This window comes from Brachypodium distachyon, chromosome 2 (assembly GCF_000005505.3).
Source record: "Brachypodium distachyon strain Bd21 chromosome 2, Brachypodium_distachyon_v3.0, whole genome shotgun sequence".
Classification (NCBI taxonomy): domain Eukaryota; kingdom Viridiplantae; phylum Streptophyta; class Magnoliopsida; order Poales; family Poaceae; genus Brachypodium; species Brachypodium distachyon.
In genome coordinates, this window is record NC_016132.3 from 23,267,731 (window position 1) to 23,291,804 (window position 24,074).

At 47.6% G+C, this 24,074-nt stretch overlaps 3 protein-coding genes across 3 annotated transcripts; 1 reads left to right on the plus strand and 2 right to left on the minus strand.

Moving 5' to 3' along the window:
• The first annotated feature begins 100 nt into the window (after positions 1 to 100).
• LOC100834194 (probable mediator of RNA polymerase II transcription subunit 26a) lies at positions 101 to 3,556 on the plus strand. Its single transcript, XM_003568402.4, has 9 exons — positions 101 to 1,216; positions 1,324 to 1,392; positions 1,500 to 1,582; positions 1,831 to 1,883; positions 1,978 to 2,105; positions 2,208 to 2,235; positions 2,323 to 2,702; positions 2,781 to 2,922; positions 3,024 to 3,556. The coding sequence occupies exons 1-9, from the start codon at positions 617 to 619 to the stop codon at positions 3,146 to 3,148; spliced, it is 1,608 nt and encodes a 535-aa protein (XP_003568450.1). The 5' UTR covers positions 101 to 616; the 3' UTR covers positions 3,149 to 3,556.
• Positions 3,557 to 8,494: 4,938 nt separating this feature from the next.
• Positions 8,495 to 11,784, minus strand: LOC100834794 (isopentenyl-diphosphate Delta-isomerase I). Its single transcript, XM_003568404.4, has 6 exons — positions 11,410 to 11,784; positions 11,041 to 11,096; positions 10,284 to 10,375; positions 9,362 to 9,464; positions 9,113 to 9,250; positions 8,495 to 8,976 (listed from the first exon to the last, which is right to left on the minus strand). The coding sequence occupies exons 1-6, from the start codon at positions 11,658 to 11,660 to the stop codon at positions 8,726 to 8,728; spliced, it is 891 nt and encodes a 296-aa protein (XP_003568452.1). The 5' UTR covers positions 11,661 to 11,784; the 3' UTR covers positions 8,495 to 8,725.
• A 7,925-nt stretch (positions 11,785 to 19,709) lies between these two features.
• LOC100834494 (tubulin beta-2 chain) lies at positions 19,710 to 22,361 on the minus strand. Its single transcript, XM_003568403.4, has 4 exons — positions 22,217 to 22,361; positions 21,628 to 22,049; positions 21,247 to 21,516; positions 19,710 to 20,678 (listed from the first exon to the last, which is right to left on the minus strand). The coding sequence occupies exons 2-4, from the start codon at positions 22,019 to 22,021 to the stop codon at positions 20,008 to 20,010; spliced, it is 1,335 nt and encodes a 444-aa protein (XP_003568451.1). The 5' UTR covers positions 22,022 to 22,049; positions 22,217 to 22,361; the 3' UTR covers positions 19,710 to 20,007.
• Between the last annotated feature and the right edge of the window lie 1,713 nt (positions 22,362 to 24,074).

Sequence of the window (24,074 nt, forward strand, 5' to 3'; positions counted from 1 at the left end):
GAATCGGGGGTCGACTGCTAGCAGCCTGGGAGGAGGGTCCCGTATTATTTTGGGCCAAGGGAGTATTTCTTGTTGTTGTTTAGTTAGCTGTAGTCCTCGTGGGCTTTGCGTTGCGTTGCGTACCCTGCCATCCGCGTCCCTATCCACCCGTCCCGTCCCTCCTGCCTCTGCCTTGCCTTCTCCCCCGCCGCACCGTCGTCTTCCTCCCCCCTCCTCCCCTCCCCCTACCTCCCCCTTTCCGCAAGAGCCGGGTTCTTGTTGGTGAAATCTTCAAGGAACAGGGACTTGGGAGCCAAGGAAGAGGCAGAGAAAGAAATCTGGGCGATACGGTTTTCCTTTGATTCCTAACCGGCCCGATTCGTTCTAGCTCGACCTGTTTCTTTGATTGATTTGATTTTTTGCCTCGGGGGAATTTCGCTTTCACGATTGGCGGATCCCGGGGGGGCATCCGATTCGCGATCGGGTTGTGTGGGATTAGATTCTCGGTGCAACGTAATTTGATAAGAACGGGAGGTAATCAAGAAGGCATCGGTTCTTGTTGCTGTTGCTGCTGCTGCTGCTGCTGTGTACCATCGGAGTCGCGATCGGGGGCAGCCCGATCCCGGCGGCGGCGGCGATGTCCGACGGGCTAGATCGGTGGCGCGACTTCTTCCGGGGCGCCGGCGTCGGCATCTGCGAGGTGATCGAGAAGGCCATCCTCGTCGCCGCGGCCGACCAGCCGGAGGAGTTCCTGCGCCGCCGCGACCGCATAGCTGAGAGGCTCTTCAACGCGGTCCTCGCGACGCGGCCCTCCAGCCACGGCTGCACCGGCAGCACCCTCTCCGTGCTCCCCGCGACCCCCGCCGTCGTGGAGGACAAGGGCAGCGTGCGCCGCGTCCCTGAGAAGGAGAGCAAGGTCGATAGCAGCAGCCTCGGCGCGCCCGGTAGGGGCCTGCCCCTGCCCAACCATGAAGTTGAAGACTCTGACTCCGACTCTGAGGACGACGAGCGCCTCCGCCGCGCTGCTGCCTGCAACTATGGCCACAACTATGACGACGACAACGAAGAGGAAGAGGAGGAGCAGGCTGCTGCGACACAAGAGGAAGATGGCCACCCTGAAGATGACCATGCGGCTGCTGACGAGCTGGAGGCGCTCACCAACGAGATGGACGAGGAGTCACAGATCGTCCGGGAGGTCCTCCGCATCAAGGAGCTTCTCTTGCACAAGCAAGACCACGTATGTACTCTTTATCTTCTTTTCAGTTCTTTCATTGCCAGAGCTGTCATTTCTCAACTCCAAGTAGCACTTAACATTGATCTGAACTGAAAAATTGTGTCCTGCAGTCGGATTCTACTCTGTTTGAATCGCTGAGAAGGCTGCAATTGATGCAATTGTCCGTCTCCACGCTGCAGGTACCTACAGTATAGTGCATATGAGCTATCTGATATCTCTGAGGATGTTTGGGTTGTTGGTTTTTTTGCAATTTTGCTTTGCTTATCCGCTGGGTTGTTCATGGTAGGCTACTGAGATTGGGAGGGCTGTTAATGGTCTTCGGAAGCACAACTCGCAGCAGATTCGTCACCTTGTGCAGACACTCATCCAGTAAGATTTACGAACTCATGCATAGTTTGGGTCTCTATGGCTTATTCATGCTTGAATTTGAAGAGCATAGTGAAACAAATGTTCCGAGACAATTTTGACTGGTAACTAGTTCGGCTGCGCTGCTATATGGTCATCATTTACCTTCTTTCTCATCGCATAAGAGGAGGAAAAAAAACCTTGTTGTTGATGTGATTCTGAACCAATCTTGCAAATCATTATTGATTTATTTAATTGCTTTTATGTTTCAGAGACTGGAAAATTTTGGTTGATGAGTGGGTCATGACTACTGTCGCCCTTACAGGTAAAGGAGCTGAATTTGCTTCATGTCTCATTTGATTCATCAATTTCTGAAACTCACCTCTCAGTTTACTAAGACTACTATTTTTTGTGTGTAGACAACTCCCCGTTAACTTCAAACCCTTCTGTTGTGGATGATGAGGATGAAGAACAAGGCCTTCCTTCTCCACCTTTGGATGAAGGAGCATTCTTTGCTCCTGAGACTACTGCTATTCAACTCTCTGAGGTGCTAATATATTCAGTCCTGCTATCCGAATGACTTTGGTGTTGAATAACAAGCTAATTATCTTGTATTATTATTTTGTCCGCTCGTCTTCCTGACTTGAAGTTCTTTGATGAAATGGATGAAGATGGAAGTGAGTAAAACAACTCAATTTTCTCAGTTTTCCCTTCCTTATTCTTGTTTTCTTTAGACTGTATGATAATTAACATTATTATGACAGACTTGAGACATAACAATGATGCACGCCCTGGAAACAAGAGGGAAAATAATGGCAGGAGGCCTGCAAACATTTCAGCTGTTGCAAAACCAGAACTTACTCGTCCTGTTGGAACTGCTGAAAGAGTTCAGGTCAGGAAGCCAGAATTGACAAGGCAATCGCCGTCAATGAGGCAAGCAAACCAGCAAAAATCTCAAAGTTCAAGTTTGCAAGCCAAACCCCATGGCATGCTCAACAAGCAATCGAGGCCTCCAGGCTCTGAATCTGGATCTGTAAGACCAATAAGGGCAGCTCCTCAGCAGAAGCCTGTCGGTGAGATGAAATACAAACAGACTCAAGATCACTTTGCTGTCGAAAGAAAACCTGCAATGGGTCGTGTGGATGTAAGTATCACATTCTACTGAGATCTAAGCTATGATGATGCTTAACATCTCGTGACTCACATCTGTCCTTGACTCTAGAAATCAAGACCCCCTGTACAATCTTCAGCTGGGGTCAGGCTTGAGTCGGCAAAGCCGAAGACCTATGATGGTTTGGAAAGCAACGGAAGGCTAGAGGTAGCGAAACGTAAACTCCAGGAACGCTACCAGGAAGCTGAAAATGGTATGTATTGACCTTTTGCCACTGTGTTATCATTAAACCTCTTTATCGCTTGTAAAATATGACTTAGTTTACCTAACTGGCTTCCTGTTCCATCCACACAGCAAAAAAGCAGCGCACGATACAAGTAATGGAGCTGGGTGACATACCAAAGCCTAAGAATCATAACCGGCAACCTATTATGAAGTCAAGGAATAACATTAGAAGTCGGGCAAATGGTCGGCGCTAATTCTTCTGTGACTTGTTTTTCTTCACCTGATGAATTGTTGCCGTTCCCTTGGTCCAAAGGAAACAACTGAACTTAGTTGTCAGGACCAAAACCGTATTTTTGAACATAGACACCTCTGATGGAGAGTTCTCCTTGAAGTTGCAAGAGTTGCGCTGGATGCAATATACTTTTGCGTTCGGTGAGTCTTTAAGTCATGTTTGGATAATTGCTCTTGCATTGGGAGTTTGGAGAGTTTAGTCATGTCTGGATAACTAGAGATTAGACATGTAGTCCGTCCTGTATCGGCTGTGGCTATTTTTCTTCCTCTTTACTTCAAAGGAAGCTGTAGATCCCAGATAGAATAATCGTCAATATTTGGTACATTCCATCTCAGCCTCAACTTTACATGGAAACTGATTTAGCGGAACATTCTTGGTACATTCCTTGTTCCCTCGCAACTCTGGATCATTATGTTTCTGGTGGCTGGCCTACTTGCTCTTCACATGCAAGCTTACGGTCAGCCCTTGTAACAACCTTCCTCTCTGTTGGACGCAAACAATGTTGGATGAAATTTTGTTTATTTGTCGACCATTGAAAAGGATGGGATAATTGAGTGAAGCAAAAGTGATCTAGATATGTATTGCGCCGAGGGGGAATTGGGAGAGCGTGGATTCCACAAGCGGCAACAAGCCACTACTCAACAAGGCCCCACCATTTATTCCTCCCTCCATATCCATCGTCGGCTTCTTTGATTTTAGGCACCAAAGAGACAGATCTTCGTGGATGCGTACCACATGGGTGAGATCAACATGTGGGATCATGTCGTGGCTTGTATATTACCACACGTAACAGCAGGATTTTGAGGTCATCGTCATGCTCCAACAGAGGAGAGAGAGAGCACCCTTCCTATCTTCTTCGTTGGAATTTGGAATTCTTCCTCTCCCCAGTGGGCATGCATGTGCGGCTGGTTCGGTTGGGGGAACCCTTTTTCTTTGACCCGTTCCGTCGACACCAAAAATGTGTAATGCAATGCCCACACAACACAAAAAAGTCGTCCCCACCCACCTTCCACCGCGGATTTGCTTGAGATGATGATGATGACCATGCTCTCGCTGTCAATTAATTTAGTGTTGGTTGTTAAGCAAATTCGAAAGCGCCATGCTGATATCGACCGGTCGATTGAATTGAATTAATGCTCCCATCTCGTTGCAATAAGCACAAACCGGTTTTTGTGCACCGTCCGATCCGGTGTCTGATTGCTCAACATTATATCATCTAAAACTGCATTGGTAGGACGACCAAGAACTACGCTACGCATGCAACGACGTCTGCGACTCTGAGATGGTCCTAGTTACGTGATCGGGAAGGATCGCCAGTATTTTTTTTTTCGCGAGAAGGTCAAGGCATATATTAAAATCAAACCATCTTTAAAATAAAATATTACGTGATCGGGAAGGATCGCCAGTATCTTTGACCGGCTAGATATGTGTAGTTGTTGCCTGCTTGTTGGTACTGCTTAGTACTAGGAAAAAAGAACAGGAATGTGATCTGGCGTTGCGGCCTCCGGAGGAGCACTCTGAAGATCAGTGCTGAGAGGAGCAATGGTACTTGCTTCTCTAGGCGAGTAAGTTATGTCTGTTGGAGTACGTATCTGATGATGACACCGGACTCAGAAAAGTCGAGTTTGTTAGGGATTATTGGGAGCCACGGTCTTAAATGGAGCGGCGTCTACTCTCGGATGCAAACATTCATGGCGCCACGCTGGTTTGGTGGTTAAGAATGAAGATTTCCCTCCAGAGGCACTGAGGCAGGCTCCGCATTTGTCCCACCTAATCTCATATGAGCTTGTTCTTTCTTTTCTCTCCTCTGACAGAGGCCAGTGATCTGAGATGTTTCCTGCAAGTCTGCGCTGTTCTGAAGAAGACTCCGATCCAAAATCAACATTGTGAAATGACGATCGTCACATCTTTTTTACATCGAGTTGGAGTGGAATCGTTTAGCAAAAATTGTACTGTGTTTGACTGGTGTACCGCCGAGTTCTCACCTCGGACAAACTACTCGTCAAGACGTCAATTCAAGCTCCATGAACTTGAAGCCTTGGAAAGCCTTGCCCTGAATACAACGGCAGTTAAATTGACTTCTATCTTCCTTTGCAGAAATTAAAAAGGGCAATAAAAAACCTTTGACTGACCTTCAGAATTTCAGTAAGCGGGTCCCACCTGGCATGCAGCCTCGCGCGGTCTATATACTTCACTGCCGACAAGGAAGTGCTTCGCAGCCGCGTGTACGCTTGAGACTGGATCCTGCAGGCGCAGGGGAGGCCGCCGCGTGGCCGCTGCCTGGACCCGGTCAGTGAGCTAGCCAGATCTAGTTCTATGCCCAAATGTGAACGAGGCAAACGGCCTTGCGTGCGGTTCGGACCGGGCCCCGCGCTGTTTTCGGTGGTGCGCGGCCGGTGGCCAAGCATCTCTGCCCTGTGCCACTAGCCACGTCAGCCACCCAGTAGCCTCTAGTACAATCCTTCCCTAGCTATCCACGATCCATCCCCCCGTGCACCACGCCCTCTTCTTTGATTTCTCCAAGTCGTTCTCCTGGTAGGTCATTTGCAAACACTGTGCGAGGACGGGACACCTAAATAAGCTTTGCGTAGTTAGGTCACTGTTGGATGGAGCCGATCATCGGGAAATAAAGGCCCCGTTTAGTGGAATGCACAGTACTACTACGTGTTTGTCTTCTCCGTCCCGTGTACAAGGGTGTCACGGCCTCACGTTGGAGCGTCTCAGAGTTTAGTCCCACCTCGCTTACGGAAGAAGGCTGCGATCAGTTTATAAGAGAAAGCTTTACCCTCCCATCAGTTCAGACTTTTGGGATGTGGAGAGCAACGGTGATCTCTTATGGGCTTGGGCCGTATGCACCCAAACGTCGGCCTCGGTCATGGCGTGCCTGAGGAACGTAACAAAGGGTTTATTAATCAGGCCCAAATCCGGAGAGCCTCGGTCGTCTTGACGGAAAGCACCTGTCGTGAAAGCTCACAGCTCGCGGGTAATTGCTTGCTTTGGCCCCGACGAGACGACGATGACCCTTTTTCAGGAGTAGTATCTCAGCAAATGGCTTTGCACTCAGCCGACCTCAGCAGAAGAAGGGAGAAGATGAGAAGGGATAGTTAAGGAAATCGTGCTAATCACGGCCGCAAAAATAGTTCGGTCCTGATAGGAAAAAGGCTCCAGCCCTAGCAGCCACCCGCCGCTCGTCTACAGATTGATCTCGTCTCTCGGCTGGCCGGCCGGCCGGGGAATGACATCCCTACCTCTTTTACGTTTAGTCCTTTAGTATGTCTTCAAAAACTAGGGTTTGGTCAACCGGCAGCCGAGCTATGGTGGTGATGGCGGCATTGTGCGGGGTCAATAATAAGCTTTTTCCGACTCCTCATCCACCTCGTCGACGGCGATCCTGCCGGTGGCGTTGAGAAGTGCGGGACGGATGGTCGCTACTCTTCTGGAGTGGTGGATCTGGTTCTGTGTTTGTGCTTTGCAGGTCGTCTACGCGTATCGGTTTATCGGTTCCTTTTCCGATCGATGAGATTCGACCAGTTTCGATTTCATCGTGGAGTTAGTGCGGCCAAGTTCGCGGATCCGTCTGTCCGGATCTGGGATGGTCATCCAACCCTCTTCACCGTTTTCTTCTCCAGAACGGTGGTTTGTTTCTCAGATTACTGTCACCGGCGTCTTCTGGCTCCGATCAACGACTTCCCGTCTGGTACGTCAACAACGGTTTTCTGGCTCTGACATGGTTCGGAGGTCCAGAGGCAACATCGAGCTTCGCTCACGGCGCGCCACCGGCGAGTGTAGGAGGAAGACAACGACGTTAATTTTATTTTATTTTAAAGATGGTTCCGTAAGAATTGGTTGATTTTAATATATGATTTATCCGAAAAAACAAGGAAAAGAAAAAATATCGATAATTCAGGTTCCTGGGCTGGGGCCCCACCCAACTCGTGGTGATAATTGTTCGGACGGAGGAGACGGGGTTGTTGGCCCGCGTCTCTTTCCTTCCTTCGTCTTTCACCCTTTTTTGCTCGCTCGCGTAATGTAATCCTGCCTGGTGTTGGTGGCAGGTGTTCGGTGCCGGACCACGACAGCTGCGTGCCCATTGCAAATTGCTACCCTTTCACAGCCTTTTTCACCCCCTCGGGCTTCATGAAATAGTTTACTAGTGAGTGATCCTCCGTTTCGAAGAACACATATACTACTCGACTGATCCATCGAACATGGAGCCTTTTTCTTTCCCGCGAATCTCTGCGAATGGGTACGTGGATTTCGCTTTAGAGACTGGGTGCTATCGCGTCAACAAGTGTATGTTCATCTCGTCTGCATGATAAAGAAAGAGAAAAAGAAATGATCCCCTTTCGTATATACAAGCCGTGTGTAACAAAACAGTTGTTTTAACTGAGAGGATAGGTGGTCTTATCCCTTGGGGGCGCTTTCGTCGTCGATGTAGCTTAAAAGCGGCAGGTTTCTTGCGTACGCACTGCTGCCAAGGAATGCGACGGCTGGCTTCGCCGTCGGCTGCGTCTCGTGCCCGTCAGCGTCGTGGGCTCGCGCTGCAAAATGCAGATCGATCCGGCTCGCCCGTCCTTTTCGTTTCAGCAGTGGGTGTCATTTTTCCTTTTCTGTTCATCAAGTCGTTAATCACGAGGCTGCTTATGTCGGGAGTAGCTTCCACGGTTTGCATACACCAATGTGAACTTCTTAATTTGCTTGCGATAGAAAATTGGTATAGTAGCAACAAAGAAAACGTGATGAAGTTACCACAAAATAGCACACTCTTTCAGATAAGGGTGTTGTGAGGTTACAAGGCATTGCTCGTTCGGGTCAATTGGACATATGGTTCTCTTCAGATAAGGGTGTTGTTCATTCTTATTCTTCTTTGTAGACATGTGGTGTTCATTCTCTCAGTTATATGCAAGCCATGGCTTTTTTTTCTAGGTTAATATTCAATCCATGACTGGGAATGATACTGTCCTTTTTTTTAGAACTGGAAATTGTGCTGTCATGCTGGCCGGGCTAATTCACTGTTTCGGTTGGCGGCATGACCCATTGTCGAGTGCCTGGCCCATTTAACTTTTTCTAGTTTCCGGCCCAAAAACTCAAAAGTTAACAATAATTACGCTGAACTTTCTTTGTAGTCAGTCATGGAAAATATCCATGAACTTTTAAAACAAAGGGGGAAATAGCCATGAAAATAGAAGAATGTTTAGTTAGCAAATTGGTAAAATAGAAAGAAATAAAGCTAGCTATGCAGATGGAATTATCGTAATCCACTGCAAAGCTCCAAAACACAGCCTAAGTAGCCCCTTGCATGATTCGATTTGTCACAAACAGAACTCGTATTAAGCTGGCCAAGTATTTCTCCACGGATTATCTGTACAGGTAGCTCAGTTCTTAAAAGATCTTGTTTCTCAACAGCAAAAACAGAAAAACTAACATCCTCAAAAGAATACAAAAGAAGAAAAGAAAACGAAGGCATGCATGCACCAACAGCAACAGCAGTTCTTGTTTCTCTATACCAACACTCCAACAGTACTTGACACTCTACATTCTACAACTTATGGATGGTTTTCATGTCGACTGCCTCCTTCAGAGTCCCTTGCTCAACATGATCCCACCAGCCCATGAGGAAGTTGTCAACCACCAGCCTGAACCAAGGGGACAGCTTAATGCCGCCTTCCCCATCATCCGCTTTCTTGATCAACTGCTTCAGCTCATCGCGGTTCACGTACTTGACATCAGACACTTCATCTGGATTTGGGTTGAGCTTCACGTCACGAACCATGAACAGAAGGTAGTCCACTGAATAATGACAAATCAACAAACTATAAGATCTACAATGAAATGCTGCTTAAGGATACACATAAGAAAACATGCCATAGAACCAAATTGCAGAAAACTGGACACCACTGGTACTGAACAAAGGACAAGTATTTACGCTCATGTTCCCCCCATTTTCCATCAGATGGAGCCTTGTAAAGCATCCTTCCAAGCGGAATGAACTGTTCAACTGGTAAATCTTCGGCCTGTATTCCCAATTCATCAAATAGCTTCCGCTGTGCTGCATTTCTGACTCCTGAACAAAAATAATAAATTGCAACTGGTATTCAGTAAGGTGGAAGCCACAGCCTAGATGGTGAACCTAATGGTATGAATTTGTCTTCATTCTTCAGGGCAGATGATGTACCTAGGCACTTATCCTCGATGAGCTCAGTATCACGGTATAGAGGGTGGCTACAGCAAGTGTTTGTCCAGACAAGCGGAAATGTCACTTTTGTCGTAGACCTTTGCTGTAAATAGTACAATAGTACAAATTGCCTATCATGAGAATGCTTAAGAATATTTATCTGATAAGTTAATGTACAAGAACCATAAACTAAGTTGCAGGCTAAGGCAGAAAAATATATGCCAAAACATGATATATGTCTAGGTGTGCTGCGCTGTTGCCACAAAGCTAGAACTACAAAATCTTATGTAGAATCAAATAATTGCACAGATAAATATAATAATATGTTCATGCTTTGCCATGAGGTGATAGCCGTAATGTAAAAACAAGTGTAATAAAAAATACCGCTCCTGTAAACTGAACTCCGGTGCTAATTCATGAAATAATCAGGAGCAAGAATGATTGCATTTTTATGCATATTAATTGTGTTTATCATTTAACCGTGCAAATTTCAAAGAATTCAAGACTGACAAGTATAGTTATTTGAAAATAATTTCAGAGGATTTCTTCAGTATGACCATTCTATGTCCGAAAACAAAATTTTCCATTTAGAAAAATCCAACAGGCAGCAACTAGGCCCAGATAACGGAAAGATGTAAAATAAAACTAAGAATCCTGATTTTGAGTTTAAATCGAGTTAGACCAAGATATAAGCTTCATACTTGAATACATGCACATGCAAGTGTTGCACGATTATTGGCCTAGCTACTCCCAACTTTTAGCTTCATCATCTTAATCAAACTCAGATTGTTCCAAGCCTAATAAACAATTCCCTAATTGTTTGGGAAATATAATAACTGGATCATAGTCAAAATACATGGTAAAATAGAAGTTAGATTACATCTTAAAGCCAAGACAAATGTATTTATGGTTATGTATGTACCTGAAGTAACAACTCGTATTTGGAGTTGAAAAGGAAAACACTGAATGCTCTGTGTAGGGCATTCCCAGATTCTATCTTTTCCATGAGATGGCCTAAATTACGAGAATGTGTTAATAAACCAGGACAATAGCTGCTAAAAGAGATACTTCATTACTAATTTTTCAGTAAGGCGACAAGCTATGAAATATTAAAGCATCTAAATTCCAAACTCCAATATGATCGTATGAAAAGGTTGCTATTAGGCATTTAACGAGCTCCTGCTCGTCTCATTTTGCTGAAAGGTGCATGTGATCTGCCTCAAAGCTCCACCTAAAAGTTTGTTTTAGCTGGAAATATTGTTTGCTTCACTCTGGAAGCCATGAATATTTAACTGGTTGGACTTTACACTTCTAAGGCACCTCTGTAGGCATGGGGTTAGGAACAGCATTACACATTTAGTTGCCGGAGTCTTCTAGCCATGTTGCATTTTATTTTCTGCTAATTTTATTTGGAAAAATATGGTTCAACGTAATGCCATTATATGGCCCCTAGTACCTTGTCATAAACTACTTCCATGGGACAGCAGTTATGGGAAAAGTTAAGCCAAACTGGAGTGTCCATCCATCACATATGAGGGCATTAAAAAGAAATTTATGGCAGTTCGATGTATTTAGCAAACATAGAGAAACTATCCAACTGGGTATCCAGATAACACAGAAGCCAGCATAAGTTTACAGAAGGCAATCAAACAAGATCGAAGGAAAGGATTTAGGCGTACAGTTATACTTAGACTCGTGGCCAATGACATTGTCTTGTTCATCCACTAAGATGCACCTGCATAGCAAATTGAACTTTTCAGTTATACCGATACAAGATGAAATGAAAGGGACAATCTTCTCGGTTTTAGTTTGAGTGCCACTGTGACCTATATCTGTTGATACAGCATAAGGATCATCGGTTAATGCTTATGATAGTCATCCAACCCTCCGAACTAATAATGTAACTTAGCATAATTCAATTCTGTCCCTCGGGAGCAACGAACCAAACCGATGCCTCAAAACCTAACGACAAACCGCAGGCACAATTCCAACGACAGCAGAGTGAGAACAGGTTGATGAAACGAGATTGGGAACCGGGGGACACTCACTCGTCCTCGAACATGAGGCGGCGCTGGACGGCGTCCATCCCTGGGTCGGCCTCGGCCTCGGCGGTGCCGGCCTTCCCCATGACGACGGCGGTGGCGGCGAAAGAGGAGCGCCCACGGAAGGCGAGCACCTGCTGCCTGGGTAGGAGCCCCGAGGAAGGGGAGCGGGAGACCGAGACGAGGCGAGACGAGGCCCGGCCGAGGCCGAGGGAGGCGGAGAAGAGCACGAGGGAGCGCGCCGCCGAGGCCGCCATGGGGAAAGGTGCTCGGCGATGACTGGATTTGGGGGGTCAATTGTTAGCGAGTGTGCTGGCTGCGTTCGGGGTCACTTTCGGATCGGTCACGATGAAACGAACTGCTCTGCCGCCGCTACTACTACTAGGTTCGGTACCTTGGGTTTCTCTTCAAACTTATCGAAACTCTTTTTTTGGAGCGGGCAAACTTATCGAAACTTATCATGCCAATAACATGTTTGGTGTGCGCTGACTGTAGCATAACCACGTGTGTACCGCATGGTGCTTTCCAATCTTCTTGTCGAGCCGGTAGTGAACGAATGGATTTCACTCTTTTTATCTTTCATTTGGTACAATTTAATTTACCCGTTTTTCTTTGCGAAACGGATCACCGGTCTATTAATAATCATCAGTACCAGTGGTACAAAGAACCCTAAAAATACTAAAAATTACAAATAGATCTTTAGACCACTTAGGCCTTATTTGATGTTAATGTATTTTTTTAGTCACTAGTGTTTTGGTATCTGAGGGACGCTCAAAAATCCAAAATGTTACCAAACAAAAAATCAACAAAAAAGGAGTTGGTACAAAAATGGAGTGTTTTGTTGGGAAAATTAGGAATAATCACATCCAAACCCTTCCTACCAAACAACCATTTGAAGTTTGTAGTGTTTTTCAATTTGGAGTGATTTATATCCTAAAAAACACCCAAAAACTCTAGTACCAAACAGGGCCTTAGCAACGGCAACAGGCACTAGAATGAGGTGAAGGCGCGCGCCATCATCTTTGCCCTTCCATCACCAGAGCCGGGCAGACCTTGTCAAATGATTGCTTTTGATAGTGGACGCTGGGGTAGTCGTCGTGCTAAGGCTCCAAAGGACTAGTGCACTAGAGCTGCGACCATCGTCAAAGATAAGAATCGTAGATCGGAAGAGCCGAACCTGAAATACACAAAAAACAATGAAAGCCGACCGACTCCCAAGGGATTCACCGAAAACCCGGAAAGCCGGCCGGATCCCAAGAGATTCGCCGTAAACACAACTCCATGTGAGGCCTAATGCCCAACAATTGACTCCAAACTTCAACACGTCGACGCTCCTTCAGGGAAGAACATCGATTTGGGGCGGGCTGCAGGACCTTTATTCCCATCACCGCTGATGTCCATACACTAGAGACGAAGAACATGAAGACCTTACGAGGACCGGTCATCAGATCCAGGGTCCCCCACCCTTCAGCCGGCCGCTAGGGCATAGCGGCCGAAGGCATGAGCTAGTTGCCTCGTATAGGAGCCCTAGAGCCCTAGCTAGGAAAACGTTTCCACCCGTTTTATTTCAACGAAAGGAGCAAAGGAAAGCTCGATGATAAAACGGGCATCAAAGGAAATTCCATGTGTTTGCTACATCCATCGAGCTGCCATAAAAATTTCCTTTGATACCGAAAAGGCGTAGAATTTCTACAATCCAACAAAATCTTTTTTAATTCCTTTGCACGGACAACAAAATGATACTACCTCCTTTCTGGTTTAAAGGGGTGACCTGCATCTCTAGGTTTAGGTTGACGATTTAACTAATGTAACATGAGTTTTGTATCACAAAAATCATATCATTAAAACCTTCAAATGTTATATTTTCTAGTAGTGTAATTTTTGTGATATAAAACTCATGTTACATTAACTGCATCATCGACACGGTGATGTGCACCCTTTAAATCGGAAAGGATGTTGTACTATTTAGTGGCATATGAACGAAACTGGAAAGTACTTTGATCATGTTTATTAGTATTGCTATGTTTTTCTCCTATTATTAAATTTCTAAAACTCTATCAAAGAGGCCCAAAATTTTAAATTGCTACGCATAAGCTGACTACAAGTAATTTATTTGGAGGTTATCTATGACGCAAGACAATTTATCACCCAAGGACCAGATGCTTTTAGTCAAGGATGTAGATGCTCTTTAGGTGCAACAGTTAGCAGAAATGTCAAGGTTGACAACTTGCGGTGTCCATGCGGCTTTTTCTGTAATCAATAAAAAATGTGAGTTGGTTCCAAGCCTACGAGGCTACGATTTGCTTCAAATTCTTGTATCTACGAGTTCGTGTCCAACACGCCATCTAAAAATCAACAAAAAAGGTTACCAAACCTTTTACGGAGTACTAAGTAAACAGAATAAGGGACAAGAAAACAGGTAGAATCAGCAATGATATTATAGCTGTTGAGGAACCGAACGACAGGGTGGGGTGGCCACCGAGTCGTGCGCCCCCACCAACCCCCCCTATTGACTCGTTCCTTCACCTAATAGTTTGTTATGGGCTCTTATCCATTGGGCGTATATAAAGGAGAGGAGGCTACTCCTTGTACGTACACTTGAGATCAGAATTAATAAAGAGCTCATGTTCCTCTCTACTTCTTGCTGTTCATCTATTTTACTGTACTCCGTGATTGTGTGTGTTCGACTACGATCTTGGTGCGCAACCTCGGGACCGGCCAGCCGGCAGGAGTTGCACAACACGTTATCAGCACGAGCCTCTACCCCGAGCCTTCATCGAGCCTCCTCCAAGCAGGCTCTCGACATAAATCACGGAGGTATTGGATCCGAAATTTTATTGCAAAAATGGATTCCTCTTTGTGTTACCATTCCGTTTTTGTGATTATATTAGTTTTCAGATTTTTCTACCCACGGTATGGATTTTCCTCGCGAGATGTTGCCGACCAAGTCTCCGGCCAATGCCGATCATCCTCGCCGCACGAGGGACTTGTTGACCATCACCATGGGGAGACGGTGTCGCACCATCGTGCTTCACCGCCGGCCACCGCAGGCTTCAAGCCGCGAGCCGTCCCAAGCCACTGTGGTGCCGCCGCCACCTTAGGAGCGCACGGGCACGGGCTGCGGCTGTCGTCGCTACCGTGCCCGCGAGCCGCCGCGGCCGCCCCGGACGCACGAGCGCGCGCCCGCCATCGTCTTGTGCGCTGGCTCCCGCCGCGCCGGGCACGAGCGCGCGCCGCCGCCGCCCGGCAGATCGTCGCCGTCGCGTGCGCAGGGCACCGCCGGCTGCCGCCGCCTTGGACGCACGCGGGCCGCCGCCGCCGCGTGCGTCGGGCGCGCGGGGGGCCACCGCCGCCTCTGGCACGGGGCCGCCGCCGTCCGCCACGTGCACCAGACGCGCGGGACGCCGCCGTCCCTGTAGGGCGCGCGGGTGCCGCCGTCGCCGGCCGCCCCTGCCACCGCCGTCTGACGCGTGTGCCGGTCGCGCGGGCCGCCGCCGTCCCCTGCAGGGCGCACGGGTGCCGCCGCTGCCGCCAGCCGCCCCCGACTGCCGCAGTCCCGGGCGCGGCGCGCGCGGGTAGCCCCGGCCGCCTGCTGCGGGGGCGCCGCCGCCGCCGGCCGCCCCTGCCGCCAACAGCCGCCGCCCAGAGGCGAAACCCTAGGGGCCGGCGCGGCGGGCCCAGCTAGGCCGCGAGGGATGGGCCAGTGGGCCGGCTCCTGGGCTGAAAAAAAAAGGGAGAGGGGGAAATGGGCTGGCAACCCGAAATACATTTTAACGCAGCAATTTTGCGTTTTAGCCCCTGATTTTACCGTAATAACGCACAAATGTTTGATGTGCTGCGTTTTTGCGCGTAAGTCCCTGGAAGTGTCAATTTTTGCTGAAACTGCACATTTATGCTCAAAATGACTTCGGGAATGTGTTTTTGGGGCTAATTTCCACATTTAGAAAATGTTTAACTTGCCATCTCTATGCACATGCTTGTATTACCATGTTTTACCATTGTTGATTAATTGTAAATATGCTTTATTACTTTTAATCATTAAGACATGAACTCGCATGTTTTAAATATTGGAACGTTGTTATGAACAACTATATCATTTTATCACCTTTATGCGATGGGTTACATGAGGTTACCTCGAGATTATATGTTGTAATCTCGTAAAAATTCGCATTAATGATATGAATCACGAACCTGCAGTTCGAGGAGCCGACCTAAAATGGTTGGACTTGAGTTTTGGATGTGGATTTGTTCTTGGAGCTTGATAGCTTTTGAGGAGGTTGATCGGCTTGGTGTCTTGTTGACTACCGCCACCACCCTGCGAGGAGAACATTTAGGCATTTCACCATCCCTTTGTACTTTTGGACAAGTACATACATGTTGGGAAAGTGTTATGCTTTACCAGATGGTCCTGGTTCCACATGTATTGTTCATGCTCGCATGTCATAAGTATTTTCAGGCTATGTAATAGCGCGAGGTTTAACCTCGCTATAACTCAGAGGGGGAGGCGCAAAATGGAAGCACTAACTGATTCTATTAAGCTTGGCCAACCCCCATTGAGTTTGTGCTATGTGTGGTTTCACACACGTCTCTCCCGACTATCGCTACCGTGATAGCTAATAATGGGATGAGACCATGCCAAACTGTGACATATGCGGAGGATGAGGACATCATCGTCAAGTTGACTTGGCCCTCCTAATGATTCATTTGTCAATTGATTTTGATGATTCTATGATACAAAATCACCTGAGGTGGTTGTATATGCTCTGAGCAAGCAAAACATTGTTCTTTCAACGCTTGGATGATTTGTGAGTTCATCCATTAATTCCTTTATTTAATCTCGATGGCTTGTTATGTTCTGAAATATGTAATGCATTTACTTAATTATGTTGCTACTTCCTCGCTTCATAAATTAATTAGATGCTATATTTTAGAACACGTGGCGCTCGAATGGAGAAAACGTGCCTTGTGGATAGTTGTACCACAAACACCATCTTGAGAGAAACTCGTTATTTTGAGTTCATTAAAAAGACTATGAGGAGTATAATGACTATTGCAGGGGGTGAGTCAAAAATAGTAGGCTCAGGACGAGCCACTATCATACTCCCCATGGGAACAACTTTGCTCATTGAGGAAGCATTATTGTACCCAGAGTCGACTCGAACTCTCTTGAGTTTTAAGGACATCCGTGCAAACGGCTTCCATGTGGAGACCGATGATGATAATGGCAAAGAATGACTACTTATCACAAAGCGCGATTCCCACGGTAAGCATGTTGTTGAAAAATTCCCTTCATTCGACACCGGGCTTTACTACACTAAGATTATAGCGCCGCCCGTGTACACTACCTTAAAGACTATATTTAGAAGTTCTGAACTATTTTGCTTATGTCATGATAGATTAGGCCACCCGGGTATTAGAATGATGAGAAATATAATTAACAACTCAAATGGGCATGGGGTGAATGTTAAAAATTTCCCGAATCATGATGATTTCGTGTGCTCGGCATGCGCGACGGGGAAATTAATCTTTCGACCATCACCATTGAAAGTGAGTGATGAAATCCCTGCGTTTTTGGAACGCATCCAAGAGGATATATGTGGTCCGATTCAGCCCCTTTCGGGGCCGTTTCGATACTTCATGGTGCTCATAGACGCTTCGTCTAAATGGTACTGTGTTAACTTGTTGTCTACACGGAACCATGCCTTTGCCAAGTTGATGTCGCAAATCATACAAATGAGGAATAATTTCCCGGATCATCGTATAAAGTCTATTCGAATGGACAACGCTGGAGAATTTTCTTCAAAAGCGTTCGATGATTATTGTATGGCACTTGGCATTTAGGTTGAGCACTCCGTATCACATGTCCATACGCAAAATGGACTAGCAGAGGCATTGATTAAGAGGATTAAATTCATTGTCAGACCAACCCTTCGGGGTTGTAATTTACCAACCACGTGTTGGGGGCATGCAGTGTTGCACGCCGCAAATCTCATCAACTATAGACCCACGGCCTACAACATCCATTCACCTGTCCAACTAGCGCAAGGGTCGGCACCGAAAATTTCCCACCTTCGTAGGTTCGGTTCCCAGGTATATGTACCGATACCACCCCCTCAGCGATCAGCAATGGGACCGCTCCGTAAGTCGGGGATATACGTTGGTTATGAGACTATGTCCATAATCAGGTATCTGGACCCCATGACAGGAGACTGTCATACGGCCCGCTTTGCTGACTGCATTTTTGACGAGGATCTCTTCCCGACTTTAGGGGGAGGAAATCAACCTCTTGATGAGAAAAGTCGAGAATTGACGTGGCAAGCCACGGGGATCCACGCAAATGACCCGCGCACAAGGAGACACATAGAGAAGTCCAAAAGATAATAGATTTGCATGCTTTAGCGAATCAACTGCCTGATCACTTTAGTGACTTGAGAAGTGTGACAAAATCACATGTGCCTGCGCGCAATGTACCGGAAAGGGTAGAGATACCCAAGGATCCTGTGGGTCTACCCACTCGAGTCCAAAGGCCTAAAAGGACGAGAAATCCGGTTCCTCAAATCCCAAGTACTCGGGGACGCCCGACGAAAAAGGACAAAGGAGATTTATCACACTCGGTTACTAAAAAGCCCCGAGAGAATGAGGGGAGCCAATTGAGACCTGGCACAAGTACGGAATCTTCAGCGCAAGGAATTCCGGAGTTTAACCTTCCAACAGTGGAAGCACCCAACGGAGATGTGAGCGCACACATTGGCACGGGAAAACTAAAGGACCTCGCTCCAGGAATGGGAAATCCTGTGGAGACAGAGGATGCGCATGATGCGCCCCATGACGAAATGGCCATAGATTATGTTAACACGGAAGAATCAATAAACCGAGCGACTGCTAATGTCGACATAAACTTTGCTAAGAAAATTGCCGCAATCATCGATCTTGACCCCGAGCCTAACTCGCTCACTGATTGTAAGAAGAGGTCAGATTGGAAAGATTGGCAGAAGGCAATAACTACCGAATTATTATCTCTGCACAAAAGAGAGGTTTTTGGACCTGTGTGTCTGTCGTCGCTCGGTGCTCCGACACCGGGGGCGTGCAGCCACGTCCCCCTTTCAGGTTCGGTAGGGGCGTCTGGGGTGGAGACCAGATGATCGCCGGCACGGCCGACGAGGCCCTACTGGGCCGGCGAAGCAAAGTGCTAGGGGTACGCGCTAGTCCAAGAACAGACGTACGCACGATTTTTACCCAGGTTCGGGCCACCCGGAGGTGTAAAACCCTACGTCCTGCCTGTCTGAGCTGATATTGATTACGGATCAAATGTTTACAAGTTGCCAGGCAAGCTCCCGGGCTTTCTCTCAGTGGCTAGGCACTCCTCACCACTCTCTGCTGGCTGCCTACTGGAGCCACTAAGCATCTATCGATCGAGCTTCGTCCGAACCAACTAACTGACCAACTGACTAACCCGTCAACCCTCTCTCCCCTCTAGACCGTTGGCATGGGTCCTCCTTTTATACACAAGGGGATGCCACATGTGCCACGGTGCATGGGCTACAAGTGTCCAACGCGGAGGCATGCAACTCTCCCTGGTGAGTTGGTGGCATGCATGGGTGCCACCTCCGCTGCTAGGGGCCTAAGACCCTAGGATAGGATTGGACAACCACTGTTCTTTCGACCCGACGGGTAACTAGCCGTCGGTCGGCTCGTTTACTGAGCCGCGCGCCTTACTCCTTGCCTTGGTGGGACCGCGCGTTCCGCGCCCGCCACGCGCCTGTGTGGCGCTGTCCAGTGGGCCCCACGACCCGAGGCGGGGGCACGTGTCCGGGAGCCTCTAGTCCCCGCAAGTCGGCCCGGGAAGCACCCGGGCCCAGCGCGCCCGGGAAGCAGCTTCCCGGGAGGTGCCTAATCAGGAATATTCCTGGAAGCCCCGCTAGCCCATTTCAGGCTGGTAGCTTGCCGGGAAGCTCGTTGGCGCTCCTCAGGATGAGACCTTTCCGAGAACCCGGGGGAGGGGGCCCACGCGTCGCGCAGCGGTGGTACCCCGGGTGCCACTGGTGCGACAGTGTCGAACCCCTCTCGACGTACGCCCTGTCGGCTATAAGTGGGTATTGTTCGCAAGAGAAATGAAAATAATGAGGTAGTACGGTACAAAGCAAGGTTAGTTGCTCAGGGGTTTACTCAGCGACCTGGGATCGATTATGAGGAAACCTACTCCCCGGTTATGGATGGAATTACCTGGTGTTCATCTACTTTACTTCCTGGTGTTCATCTACTTTACTGTACTCCGTGATTGTGTGTGTTCGACTACGATCTTGGTGTGCAACCTCGAGACCGGCCAGCCGGCAGGAGTTGCACAACAATAGCAACCATTCCATTTCCAAACCACTGGCTCCAATAGTCACACCTCACAACCTAAATCAAGCTAACATAGCATCGGGCAACATGCCTGCATACAAACTCATTGCTCACTGCCACTACATGCCATGGCACACAACAGAAACATGCAGCAGAGTAACGATAGTACGAGTAACAGCTGAAGTACTCGATAACATACGCAAGCTCCAGTTCAACGAAAAGCACAGATGGAGAGATACCATCGTGCAACGGGCACCGACCTTACTCCTGCTCCGCCTCTTCTTCCTCATAGTCAACCTCCTCGTCGGCTGTCGCATCCTGGTACTGCTGATACTCCGAGACCAAGTCGTTCATGTTGCTCTCAGCCTCAGTAAACTCCATCTCGTCCATTCCCTCGCCAGTGTACCAGTGCAAGAAGGCCTTCCTCCTGAACATGGCAGTGAACTGCTCGCTAACACGACGGAACATCTCCTGGATGGAGGTGGAGTTGCCAATGAATGTGGACCCCATGGAGAGGCCACGAGGGGGGATGTCACACACACTCGACTTGACATTGTTGGGGATCCACTCCACAAAGTAGGACGAATTCTTGTTCTGCACATTGATCATCTGCTCATCAACCTCCTTGGTGCTCATCTTGCCACGGAACATGGCTGAGGCTGTCAGGTAGCGGCCATGGCGCGGGTCAGCAGCGCACATCATGTTTTTGGAATCCCACATTTGCTGTGTGAGCTCAGGGACAGTGAGGGAGCGATACATCTGCGACCCACGAGAGGTGAGTGGCGCAAAGCCCACCATGAAGAAGTGTAAGCGTGGGAATGGAATCAGGTTGACAGCAAGCTTCCGGAGGTCTGAGTTCAGTTGTCCTGGGAAGCGAAGGCAACAGGTGACACCGCTCATGGTAGCACTGATCAAGTGGTTCAGGTCACCAACTGTTAACAGAAAAACAACACATAGTACATCAGTAATAGTAGCATAATGAGTTAGGACTATACAACAGGAAATTAAACATATAAGCTGGATTTTAACGACAGAGAAAAGCACTAACTTGGCAAAAGGATGCAAGAAAAATACTAGCCTACTCTACAATTTGATGAACAAAGAAGCATTCACTTACTTTATAGGCACTGCCCATGTTCTTAAGTTAGGGAAATTCATGACAGAAGAAAGTTTACTAGCCATGTTTAATAAAGGTACTGAGAAATGCAGAGATGTACAACAGTACATTTGTCAAGTCATACCCAGTATCCAGAAAATCTATCAGTTTAGGATATTTAGTCAACATTATTATTGAACAACATAAAAATCGCTCCACAGATTACTAACCTTGGTGATGAAACAAGTCAAGAACATCAACTAAGTAACATCATCTCAAAACTAACTAATTTTCAAGGACATGAACTAAGTTCACAGCCCTGCCAAGATAATGACCATTTACCATTCAAATTACTAACATAAGCGTGAGCAGGTAATCAAACTTGATATCACAGAACTGCTTACAGCTAGGGGTGGTGAGCTTGAGGGTGCGGAAGCAGATGTCGTAGAGTGCCTCGTTGTCCAGCACCATGCACTCGTCAGCGTTCTCCACAAGCTGGTGAACTGAGAGAGTGGCGTTGTAGGGCTCAACCACCGTGTCGGACACCTTGGGCGATGGGAAAACGGAGAAGGTCAGCATCATCCGGTCCGGGTACTCCTCCCTGATCTTGGAAATCAGCAGCGTGCCCATGCCGGACCCGGTGCCACCACCCAGCGAGTGGCACACCTGGAAACCTGACGAGAAGCAGATGAACGCAATTCAAAAAATTGCTCACCCGGAAACGGCGGAATGGAGTAACCGGAGTGATACTTGAAAGAGGTGTGCGGTAAGGTACAGAACAGTACCTTGGAGGCAGTCGCAGTTCTCGGCCTCCTTGCGGACGACGTCGAGGACGGAGTCGATGAGCTCGGCGCCCTCGGTGTAGTGGCCCTTTGCCCAGTTGTTGCCGGCGCCGGACTGGCCGAAGACAAAGTTGTCGGGGCGGAAGATCTGGCCATAGGGCCCCGTGCGGACGGAGTCCATGGTGCCTGGCTCGAGGTCCATGAGCACGGCTCGGGGCACGAACCGGCCGCAGGAGGCCTCGTTGTAGTAGACGTTCACGCGCTCCAGCTGCAGGTCCGACGTGCCGACGTACCTCCCCGTCGGGTCGATGCCATGCTCGTCGCACACCACCTCCCAGAACTTGGACCCGATCTGGTTCCCGCACTGCCCGCCCTGGATGTGCAGGATCTCCCTCATCTTCGCCGCCCTAAATCCCTCTTCCTACCTGCGGAAACGCCAACGAATGCTGCGTCAGATCCGTCCGGAATCCCACAAACACAACGAATAAATCGAAGCAAAACAAGCGCAGAGAAACCGACGAAAAATTCAACTCAAAGGGTAGAATCGCTAACAAAAATTGGAAGCAAGACGGAGATTCAGTTGCGGGATTACCTCAAGGGGATGATTGAAGGGTTCGAATCGGATTAACTTGGGGGAGCGAGAGAGGTTGGGATTGGATTGGAGTGTGTGTTCTTCCAAGGGGATGGAGCGGCTGGCCGAAATGGGCCGTTTTATTTTATAGCGGCGCGTGCGGCTAGGGCACTGGATCGGACGGCCCAGGGTGTTTCCCTCCAAGAACGCGCTTAAGGAGATCGTAGCCGTCTGATGGGACGATCCGACGACTCCCCCGCCTTGGCATCGCGTGGCCCGTTGGTGGCTTTTGGATTTTGAAATTTTTTCAAGTGGAAAGACAGGTTTGCCCTTAAGCATAAGTAGTTTTTTAATTTTCTTTTTGAGGGAAAATCAAGCGTGAGTGTGAAGCAAAGAATTGTGATCAGTGCGGTTTCCGTTGTGGGTGGGTCTCTTTGGATCAAAATTTTTTTGGAGGAAACTAGAGGGTTCTAGTTCTAAGGAATAATTCATATACATAGCCTTTGGATCATAATATTGACACCAAGGAATTTCATAGGATAGGAAGTTTTCCTTCAAATTTTGTAGGAATCTAAACATGAGGTCTAACCTCTTGGAAATTTTCCTTTGAAAGTTCCAATGCAACTTCTCTCTATTTCTCTCCTCTCTTACTCCAATTAAGTACCATGTAATCTTCAAATTCCTGTGTTTTTTCTATGTAGCAACCAAACACTTCTTTCAAGTAATTTCTATGTTTTTTATTCCTATGGTTTTCAACATGTCATGGCATTTCAATCCTACATTTTCCCTATCCCTATGCTTTGGGATTCCTATGATCCAAAGAAACCCTTAAGGCCCTCTTTGCATCAAAAGAATTTTGGAGAAAAACTAGAGGGTTCTAGCCCTAAGGAATAATTCCTATACATAGCCTTTGGATCATAGAATTGGCATCAAAGGAATTTCATAGGATATGAAGTATTCTTACAAATTTTGTAGGAATCTAAGCATGAGGTCTAGCGCTCATTCGGTTCAAAGGAATGTAAAACATAGGAAAAAAAGGAGAAACATAGGATTGTGATAGGGTGACACTTGCCATCCTAAAGAATGTCGTTTGCTTCATTCCTATGAAAAAAAAGAGGTTGGACCTAATGTTCATTTTCCTCAAAAACACAGGAAACCAAGAGTATTCCTAAGGAATCATTTTGCCACTTTCCTACAAAACGTAGGAATCATTTTGCCACTTTCCTACAAAACGAATGCATCTACAGTGAAATTTCCTATGGAATTCTCCATCCTTTGTATTTCCTATGAAAATTCTACAAACGGAATGAGCCCCTAAGCTCTTGGAAATTTTCCTTTGAAAGTTTCGATGCAACTTCTCTCTATCTCTGTCCTCTCTTACTCTAATTAAGTACCATATAATCTTCAAATTCCTGTGTTTTTCCTATGTAGCAGCCAAACACTTGGCAAGTTCCAAATAGGGCATCATATCTTGTGCATCCGTCATCCTCCGTGCACTCCTGCATCCGGTGTTTTTCAGCCAACTGATCATCATCATAAGTGTTACGTGTGTTCTAGCAAATTTTACAGTAAGGCGCCCGCCTGCAGCCTTGTTATTTTGCAAAGTACCCGTAATTAATCTTTTTTGTCACACGTCAATACATCATTTTTTCGTAGAAGCACACCTTTTGTCACGAGCTCAGCCGCACGCTCAAGATGCATCTCCAAATAAAATCCATCCATACTCACCGTCACGGTCGCTCCATCGCGATCCGCGGCACCCCCATTCAAGTCTCGGGCCAGCTTCCGCGGCCGTCAACCTTGACGAGGCCTAAGACCAAAGCCGCCTACGTCCGCGGCATCTCTGCCGGTTTCATTAGCACCATGCTCTTGTCTAGTC